The sequence below is a fragment of the Patiria miniata genome, unplaced genomic scaffold (genome assembly GCF_015706575.1).
Source record: "Patiria miniata isolate m_02_andy unplaced genomic scaffold, ASM1570657v1 HiC_scaffold_10, whole genome shotgun sequence".
NCBI classification, from domain to species: Eukaryota; Metazoa; Echinodermata; class Asteroidea; order Valvatida; family Asterinidae; genus Patiria; species Patiria miniata.
The window spans coordinates 9,801,763-9,812,424 of NW_024037048.1; the positions used below are offsets into that span (position 1 = coordinate 9,801,763).

The window sequence follows — 10,662 nt, forward strand, 5'->3', positions numbered from 1 at the left end:
TCAGTTGTAAAAGCACAAACACTAACGATGTTAAAACCATAGAGCTATATTAAATTACTAGAGCGCTAACTCCTCATTCTTGCGCGCGGAGACGCTTTGAAGCCGTCCTAGGCGCAGACATTACAAATTCATGTGCATGTTTGTAGAAAACAATGAAATTAGATGGATTGAAATTTGAAAGTGTACTCTAAATGCAATCTGCTAGTAGAACGTACGCAAACAACTTCAGCGCGTCATTACGGTTAAAAAAAAAGGTAATGATTAATCGCGCTGTTTGCGCACAGCAAAATGACACGCTCATTTGCTGATCTTGCATTTCGTTTTAGGGCGTATCGGCTTCGGTAACGCACCTGCATATAATACAAACACAAATATGCAAAGAGCCGTACAAATCCCTTACAAAATTTTGAGTTTTCTATAGGTTTGTGTACAAACATGGATGCGCCCAGCATATCACTTTGTACACAAGTCTAGCCCTCTAGTAATTTAATATAGCTCTATGGTTACAACGCAATATCGCTCATGAATATGCCAGGGTTTATTTTTAATTTAACCTCCTTTCTGGGTTGACTTTCCCTGATAAAATCTGGCATTGTCTCTTAACCGGCAGAGTCTTAAAAGATTTAGAGGCCGCACCGGAAGACGGAAGAGTCGAGAGATCCGATGAAGAAAAGAAGCAACTAGCAAGGGCAAGGTAAACCATTGCATTGACATAGAAAGACCGTGAATTCATCAGAGTATCCCAGCGTCCTGTTTGCAGGGCGGGGTACGAGCGAAGACTCTATTAGGCTTGCTCCCAACCGCACGAGGGCAGTACACATGGGGACCTAACTTGCACAAATTTTGCCCAATTCAAAAAAATAATTACTGTACATGTTGCAATTTACTTTTTACAATTTCCTTTTGTGAATGATTTTTATTAGTTTAACGTTTGCACCCAAAGCCGTATTCTTTATACACTGGAGTGAACAATTAACAACCAAACTAATATGTTAACATTTTTAACTAGTGCAGTGCCCATTCAGAACATACCTATAGGAACAGGCCAATTGCTTGGTCTCTGGTAGACCGCCAAACGTGGCGGTGTACGGTATAGAGTGCAGTGCCTGTATAACAGCTTGCCATATCTACACCTCACTGTTGCGCGATCGTGTTCTTCAAAAAATTGTCGAGGCCCTCCTCACTGTAGTGAGATCTTCCCCCTTCAAGAAATGGTTAAGCCCATACAGCCAACCACCATTCCCACATGTGTTATAACCTATACCAGCCGATACAGGGGGGGGGGGCAACAGGGGCCATGCCTGTCATTCCCTAACAATCCAGTATTTCTTGGTAATTTGCTCATTTCGTTTTTTGATGTTTGCAAATGTTGTATCTTCCCTTTAAGCATCGGTCTTTAGATTTTGAGTACTTAATTCTGTTGGTTCAAAAGAAAACAAATGCACATATTACAAATGGTCAGTACTCTACGCTACCATCAATGCTAGATCTTTCAAAAATCCCCCGTTGCATTAAGAATTTTATCTAGCATTGCAAATTTGTCTTTTGAATATTTTGGCTTTTTTGGGGGGACGGGGGAGATTTTGGAATACATTCTCTCGTCACTCTCAATTAAATATTGATCAATTGCAAACACACTCCCACACACAAGAGAATTAAATCTCATGCTCCACTCATAGTCACAACCGGTCACAGCCTGTGATCAAAATTCACAGAACACAAACACAAAACAAAAATAATTAATAAAAATTAAACAAACAAAAAATTGAAAGAACAAGAATTGAACATCCTTGACCGAAACTAATTTCATTGGTGGTCTCTGCAGGCTTGGCTCGATGTAAGTAGGGGAAAACGTAATTACGGCTATATTATTTGATTATTGTGGCCGTTGAATGGCTAAATAATGATCTCATGGCCGCCTGGATTGACTGCTAACCTTTAGCGCTGCAGCCTCTAGGATAATACGGACATTTTTTTTCAAATGATAAACCATTCTTATTTTGATAAAATGAATTGTATGATTTTATGAGTAGTGGGCTCTCTGTACAAATAACCCATCAACGTTAAAGGTTTATACAACATTTCCAAACACTTAAAAAAAAAAACTACCTGAAATTATTATGAAATACCCGTACTTGACCGTATAAGGCCAAAAAAAAAGTCTCTCCGGTTTCTGGTATGGAGCTTGCCCAAAAAGTGGTGCGGTGACGCGGCTTTTTTTTTTTTTTACCTGATTTTTTTTGCTTCAAATGTCGGCTGATGACTGCAAATGGTGCCCGACTAAACTTAGTGCAAATATATGGGAGTCCAGAGAGGCCACATAGAGCTTATTCTCGACCATAACCCAATCTAAAAATACGTTAAAATTTTGCAGCAGCAGGATTCCAGTCAAACCAGTGAGTTGGCGGTTTTGAGACATCATCTTTCATTGAAAAAAAAACTTTTTTCATTTTGCCGACGCGCATGGCTACGGCGACGCGCACGCATACCAGAAACCGGAGACTTTTTTTTTTGGCCTAAGTGAATAATACTGTAAAGCATTCTGTTGAATCATGGCAGGGCAGACCATCGTTGGAAAAAAAGCTGACTTTTTTTTTCAAATACTGCCCCCAATTTACCAAATTTAAGTAGCCCGTCCACATTGTTTTGGCAATCGGTTACACATTCGTGAATGGGTGCGAGCCAGCTAGTCTGGTTCCCTGACCTGACAACTCCCCGACGTCTATATAAACTGCTCTGTTTCGTTTGAAGTATAGGTCAGGAAACCAGACTACCAGAACAGCATTTTTTTGTCTTGATTTTTCCAGCATCTATGAACACAAACATTTAAACAGGTCAGTGTAACAATATTGCTATAAAATACAAACCCCCAAATCCGTCCAATTCTGAAAATTACAGCAAAAGCAAATGTTGTATGTGGGGGAGACCACTGGAAGAGACATTTGAACATAATTGCTGACGACGCCTGACACACACGTAAAGACGCTATGGCTTTGTTTGCTTCAGAATAAAATAAGTTGTGCGTATTTCACACTACATGTATACGCGCTCTTGAAGTGGTACAAAAGCACCCTCTGTTGTTGGCACGTGGAGCTCATAATACTGTGGATTCCTTTAACCCTAACGAACCTGAATCCATCAAAATCCACACCCCTGTTTCGGGGGATTTCGACGCATTCAGGATACCTTCATATTGAAAAAGTTGGGGGATTTTGATGGATTCAGGACATGAAGCCTTTCGGTACTGTTTAAATCCGGCCACGTGACGGGCTCTCGACCAATAGGAATGGGTAAACTGTCTTAAGTGTTAATGAATGTGAGTTAACACTGTTCTCCATGTACTTGTAACATGTTAAAATTAACGCCCTTTTCTTTGTTAAATATAATATGTTTGTTGTGTCTTTGAATTAACACTGACTTCTTCTTTTGCCCTTTCTCTTTGTAACACTGACTCTCCTCGCACCTCTAATGTCTGACGCACCACCCCTCTACGTCCGATTAACAGCAGTAGCAGAACCGGTAAAGTATCTTTCTTATTTCTTCCAAAAATATTTGTTGGAAAGTGTATATAGATGCAGACTCCAGCATGCCTGAAAGGTCCTCATTGTTTAACCAGTTTGCGCCGGAGTTTAACCAGTTTGCGCCGGTTGTGTATACACGCAAAAGTTTTGCGGTATTCAGAACGGATGACAGATTAACATGCAGGGACTGGAGGCCGGATATATAGATCTGTTAGCGACCTGCTCGCAGCTAGTCCGCGTATCAAAAATGATCCACGGAGCCCAGCCTCCTGTCTAACGTCTGATATGTCAAAGCATGCAGATTGATGGGATCATAAGCCTCAGCCAATCGGAGTTGACTTTACAAAATCGTGACGTCCTTTCATTCCCAAATCAGGACTAAACGTTTGATTGGTCAGTTCCATGCAGTGTTTTGTAATACAACAATGGCCAGGCATCTATGAAACCTAGACGAGCTTGGCGCGTATCGCGTAACATAATACAGAGTGCATGAGTAATAACCATTGAATGACCGGAGATCCGATATAGAAAGCGCCCGCTGATTGGTCAAAATCTAGAGGTCAAGAGGCGGTTGTCTTGCGTAGTTAAGCAGCAAATCTGCTCACATTGGTCTAAAGAGCGGGGCCAGAAATATGAGTGTGCTGCCCGAGGGTGATGGCTTCAACCCGCCTGGCTTGAGGTCGAGTGAAAATATATGCCGCGCCTCGTTCCGTTCTTGTCAAAATAACCCCGGCGTGAACTGGTTAAACGGCAAAGAGTGCAAATTTTGAAGGACGCTTTTCTTACTATGTGTACACCAGAAAAGTGTCCTATAATCACAGTGCGGTCAATGTTAAGATGAATTCCAAGCACTTTTGTTGTTTGTTGAGGCAAGGAGTCCGTACCAAATCTGGCTCTGAAATTTTGTTGTTCTTGTTTGTGTAGCAGTACCATTAGTTTGCTTATTTGCTTTGAATATGTAAGTAAATAGGTTTTTTTTAGACAGCAAGACCCCAAACCTTGCTGTCAATTAAATATAATTCTTATTTTTGTACCGGTTTGACCCTAAAATTGTTTGCCAGAAAGTTTAATTTTTTGTAACGTAAAAAAAAAATTACGTGAAAAGTATTAAGGATATACTGTTGCGTAGGCCTGTTCATTTTCGAAATAATTAGTATTCGATTACTTGACACTATATTTGACTGAATATTCAAATATTCGAAATTACCAGCTGCCATTTTGTGCCACGCCGGTCAAAAATCGCTCGCAGAACGCACAAGTTGAAATGTGCGTGTGGCAAAATGGGCTGCTGGTCCTAAGGTTACGACCATTTTTATTGGTTTATTTTTATTTCTTCATTTTCACTCAAAATACTTTGCAAAATCCTTTCCATGTAGTGGGGCAGATCGGGAAGATATATTTTGGGGAATTAATTGTGCCTTTGATGATACAAGCATGGCATTTGGCACACATTCAGAGTACATGTATGGCGTGAGAAAGATATTTGGCTATATGGCCATCGCAGATTTGTCCGTTGAAAAATATTGTTGCTCAAAATGGCTGCCATTGCTGATTATTGTACCTATATTTTTTCAAAGGACAAATCTTCGATGGCCCTATAGCCAAATATCTTGCTCAAGACATGCTCTGTACGTGTGCCAAATTCCTTGATGTACCATCAAAGGCACAATCCCATCACCTATCTGCCGTACTAATGTTGCCGTGAGCAACTGACAATTTTTACGGCATTTCGCCCTCTTAAATTATGAGTTCTGTCCGTAATTGACAGGACGGAAAAAAATGCCATTCAATTCCCAGTGGGTGCCAAATTAATTTGATTGTTAGCGGATGCAAGGAGAGGGGCAGTTGTTTCAATATGTTCATCGTTAGCGAGACATATGGCATTGTTGTTTTGATACGACAAGCAGAAAGATTGATAAGGTCTTAAGATGCGAGAAACAAACACTCAAAATCTCTCATTTGCGAAATCTGTTGTCTGTCTGTCTAAGCTGTCAAAAAAACATCCATTACTTACTTTTTCTTCATCACGTTTTCCCGTTGGGGATATCCTTGTATGCGTCTGGGCTTTATTTATTTATTTCTTTTTGGCCTTCTACATGGGCGTCGCCAGGATTTTTTCTAGAGGGGGGCAAATTTTTTTTTTGTCAAAAAATGCTTGTATTTCTCAACACATTCTCGATTTATCAGTTTTAGAGGGGGGCAGGGACATTTTGCCCCCCCCCCCCAACTCATAAAATTTACACCACTTTGTCTTCGCGCCTCTTTTTTTTTTTTTTTTTTTTTTTTTTTCTTCCTTTTTTTTTTTTTTTTTTGGCTTTTCCAGGGGGGCAAGTGCCCCCCCTTGCCCCCCCCCCTCGCGACGCCCATGGCCTTCTACTGTTGCAGAAAATGCTGGAAACTTTGCACTTTGATGTTGAAGATATCATACGTCTGTGCGAATTTGACCTTAATTTATGCTGTAAAAACAGTACACATGGATTGAGTTATTGCAAAAATGTCATTCTGTGGCATTAAAAAAAAAACATTTGCTTTTTGTCAGCGCTGGAACGACAACAAGATAATGCTTAAAGACATAGTCCATCATTTGTAATTTGTGCATTTTGTTCGTTTGAAGCAACAAAAGTGTTCAAAATCTAATGAAGGATACTGAACAACTAACCTGATGAAGTTTCAGGTCAGCTTCAGCTGTATATTCCGAGAAAAACAGCATTCTAAGATCTCAATTTCAAATCAAAAGTTGCTAAATCATGTTTTGAATTGTTTTGAATTGCAGCTTTACGCGATGTCGCTCACTGATCCGACGAATTATAGGAACCGCGCGCGCGTGTGCGTCGTGCCAATGCTTGCGCGTGCTGCGCCGAATAACAAAACGAACTACTAATTTAAATTTTCCTACGGTGCTTCTTAAGACGCACCGTTGGAAATGCCTTCTTTCGTTGATTTCTTCAAAATGAGAGCTTAATTGCCAAAAAGAATAATTTCACAGGGAGTTTAGTCCCCTTACTATCTTTCAACCAGTATGTTTTTCAACAATAATTATGCCAGTTACTTTTTTGGATAGCTGCAAATGATGGACTCTGGCTTTAATGACAAACCGACAAACCACCAAGTGACGTATGTAGAAACTTCTGCAGAGCTTAAAAAAGCTAAAAAAAGAAAGGATTATTGTATTTCTATCATTTGCAAGTACTTGTTTATAATAGAATTTGAAGAAAAAAAACATGATGCCTGAGCATGTAGGAACTCATAGGCTGACATGCATGCTGCATGTCATACTGTTGCGTCCCATATTTTTTTTTCAATCAAATATGCATAGATATCAACTGAAAAAGAGTCGTTTTTACCAAGAATAGAACTCTAATAACATTTTGCATGCACCAGTGGTTATGTCCTTTACAATGCCTCATTAACATCATGGGAAGTTCATTTATTCATTGCCTGGCATGGCATATTCATCTGTGTAGGGGATCCATTTTAAATTCATTATTCCAAAGTGCTATGATCCTTAAAGGGAATATACATCATTCGCTTTTGCTGTAATTTTCAGAAATGGATGGAATTGGGGGTTTGGAAATACATAGCAAATATAGTTACACTGACTGTTTTGAGGTTTTGGGTTCGAAAATGCTATAAAAACCAAGAAAAAACTATCATTTTCCTGTAGTCTGGTTCCCTGACTCCATATAAGAAGAAACAGAGCAGTTTACATACATTGGGGAATTGTAAGGTCAGGGAACCAGTCTAGCTGGCTTGTACCCGTTCATAGGTGTGTATAATCGATTGCAAACAAGTGCGATGGTCAATTGGGGACAGTATTTGAAAAAAAGCCAGTTTTTTCCAACGCTGATTGGCCGACCAGTGTTGGAAATTGATACAAAAATAGCACTTTTCTTGAAAATGACAGTATACCAGGTGCCATGATTTTACAGGATGCTTTACACTGTCATTCACTAACAGTCCAGCAAGGTATTTCAAAATGATTTGGTAGTTTTATTTTTTGATGTTTGCAAATGTTGTATTTTTCCCTTTAAAGGTAATATACAACATTTGCAAGCATCAAAAAGCAAAACTGCCAAATTATTATGAAATACCTTACTTGACTGTAGTGAATGATAGTCTCAAGCATCCTGTGAAATCATGGCAACAGATGTGCTGTCATATTCAAGAAAGAGTGGAATTTTTGTATCAATTTCCAGCGATGGTCGGCCAATTATCGTTTGGAAAAAAAACTGACTTATTTTCTAATGAATGTACTGCCCCCATTTAACCCCAAATTTAGTGAGTCCACATTTGTTAGCGATCGGCTACACATCCGTGAACGGGCGCAAGCCAGCTAGCCTGGTTCTCTGACCTGAAAATTCCCAGACGTCTATAACTTGCTCTACTGCGTCTGAAGTATAGGGTCAGGGAACCAGACTATACAAGAATGACTTTTTTCCTTGGTTTTTCCAGCATCTATGAATACAAAGCTTTAAAAAGGTCAGTGTAACAAAATACTTAACCCAAATCCATCTATTGATGATCAACTACAGCAAAAGCGAATGTTGTATGTTATTACCTTAGATAAAAAAAAAAAATATTTTGTGTGGAATTCAGCTTAACTTGCATGCTTAACTTCGTCTTCCATATTTTTACAGTTTTGCGTGCACATTTACTCCTAGTTTAGGAGGGTGAGTGCCTGCCTGAAAGTCAGTCAGTAGACACGTAGAGGCAGCGTAGAAACACAAGTAGATTATCAGGCCAAAAAAAAAAAAAGTTCTGCTTCCGGTTTCCCTACCTACCCTATTCTGACAGCCACTACCCCTAATGTTTTTTAAGGGAAAAATGAGAGAAAAACACCCAAAACCATGAATTTCAGCCTTTTACCCTAGACTTCACGCAGACGCCTCCATTTGATCGTACACTTAAAAAAATCAGCAGAAAAAAAAATTCCCTACCTATACAAATGCACCTACCCTGTTTTCAAATCGGAAGCTGATTTTTTTTTTTTTTTTTGGCCTTAGCAGATTTTTGTTCTCTGTTCACTGAGTTTTGTTCGTTTTATTTTGCTTTGACAAGCCTTTTTTCGCATTGGTAGATTCTCTCCAGAAATTCTCTGGCATTTCTGCAGACAGGGCGAGTTGCTTTCTGAATCTTGAGACAGTTGCTTTGTAATTAAGCGTGGATCGCACAAGGGTTTCTCCATTGGCGGGGGCCTCGCGCGTGTACAGTGATGATATGCCTGGATTCGTCTATTAAATGATCCATCAGAAGGAATGTTATCGGAGAATGCGTCCCTTGTGGAAGGTATAACTTTCCGGTTGCTTCGATGGACGTAAAAAAAAAAACTGCCGAGAACGTCACCATCAATGTTGCCGTTGTTATTTTACGAGCCATTAGGCGGTAATGAGCGTCTCCCCGAATCCATTAACTTAGCCTCCAGGGCTTAATTCCTCTTTGACAAGGTTGCCACGGTAACCGTGACAGGCTCAAACATGCATGGCTGCCTTCATGCGACCACACAATAAAAGCCAGTTCTATTGAGACTCAATTTTTATTTTTCTTAAATTTTTTTTGGGGGGGGGGGGGGGGTTTAATGAGAGAAAAAATTCTCTCCATTTTTTTGTGAAGATTCCTTGCAAAACGTAGTCTATATGGAATATCCCCTAAGTGTCTATGATACGGGAGCAGATTGGGCAGTTAATTATGCAAAACGAGACTGCGTCTTGACCTCGAGATTGTGACCATTCAGCGGGCGCCTTCTATCGGGTCTTCCATAACCCATTGTTGTTTAACAAAAATGCGTCAGTTAAACTTGACCAATCAAAAGCTTAGTCCACATTTCTGATTGAAATGACGTCACAATTTCTAAAGTCAACTCTGACTGGCTAGCGCAGGTCACATAATGCGCATTATTCAGATATGCGAACATGTACATCAGATGTTGGATATGGAGAACGCTCCGATGGACAATGGTTGATACTCAGACTATATAAAGTGTGGCTTTGGTGAACATTTTTCTGAATTAAGAAAAAAAGAGAGTGTTCTACTTAGGGGCCGCTCCACATTACGGTACATCAACAATATTCATGACAGCAACTGTATGTATGCCTTGTCTGCAACTTGCTGCAGTATTTTTATCAGAGTGGTTTTGAGGGTGATGGGACTACTTCACGGTCATTATAATTTCCGTTTCGGATGAAAGGGTCAAAATTTGTTGACCTTAATTTGAACCAATTCATCTTACCCCACCCCTTTACACCCTACAATTCTCCTCATGGACTAAACTTCTCTTCGCTGTGACTAACAACATCATAAATTTAACCATTTTAGCTAGCAACTGTTTTCTTAAATCCTGCAAAATCCACTTTTGAGCGAGAATCCAACTGCACTTGTTTGGTGCACTGGTTGATCCAGGAATATAGGTGCCTTTTTAAAAAAAAATAACCAAACCAGAAAAGTGAAGACATCTGGTTTTTAAAATCATAAATGATGTTGCTTATCTTCTCGGCCCGTTTTCCTCCCTGTTTTTGGTGACGTATCAAAAAATAAATTAAAAACAGCCCTAGAGTTTGGTCATCGGCCGTACCCCCTTCCTCCCTCCATTTTTTTGGGAATTTGCCTTGGCCAGCTAGGCAGGCCCAGGCCTGGTGGGGTCGTGCCCCCCTTGGCGAGCAATTGTGTGTCCCCCCCCCCCCCAGCCCCAACGGCAAAACCATGTGCATTTTTGTATTTTTATGGTAGTGGGCCCACCCAGTTAGTACTATGCCTCCCCCCCCCCCCCCCCCCCCGACGCCTAGGGCTGGCGACGGGCCTGCAGCTATGCAGTCCGTCAGCCCTTCCATTTCCCCCCTCCCACCTTGAAAAGGAAGATTTGTATCGGAATCCCCCAACGTTTCTCTTGCTTGCAAGGTAACTAGAATTTAGCCCAATGTTAAGTAGTGTGACAGAACTCTACGATCCTCAATAATTCTTCCAAATCCTGCAAACTTCTTCATGGATTTTGCAGGACCACCACTGGCGTAACAAAGCGATCTGCTTCTAATCTCTAATTCATATTCAAAATTACTAATTACTAACCTTGTTTTATTTCCGCTCCAAATTCATACTGACCTCATTAATTCATTCTCTCATTACAGGTAGTAGCTGAAGCACTCAGTAA

At 40.3% G+C, this 10,662-nt stretch overlaps 1 protein-coding gene across 2 annotated transcripts in view; it reads left to right on the top strand.

Annotated features, from left to right (window-relative positions):
• Positions 1 to 10,662, top strand: part of LOC119737513 (sodium/calcium exchanger 2-like) — a 37,790-nt gene that overhangs the window by 26,495 nt on the left and 633 nt on the right. The window contains exons 5-6 of one of the 2 annotated variants that reach the window (XM_038211937.1): positions 611 to 694; positions 8,159 to 8,191. In XM_038211937.1, the coding sequence (XP_038067865.1) occupies positions 611 to 694; positions 8,159 to 8,191 (117 nt within the window). The remainder of the gene's footprint in view (positions 1 to 610; positions 695 to 8,158; positions 8,192 to 10,662) is intronic. The other variant, XM_038211946.1, reaches the window with a different exon arrangement.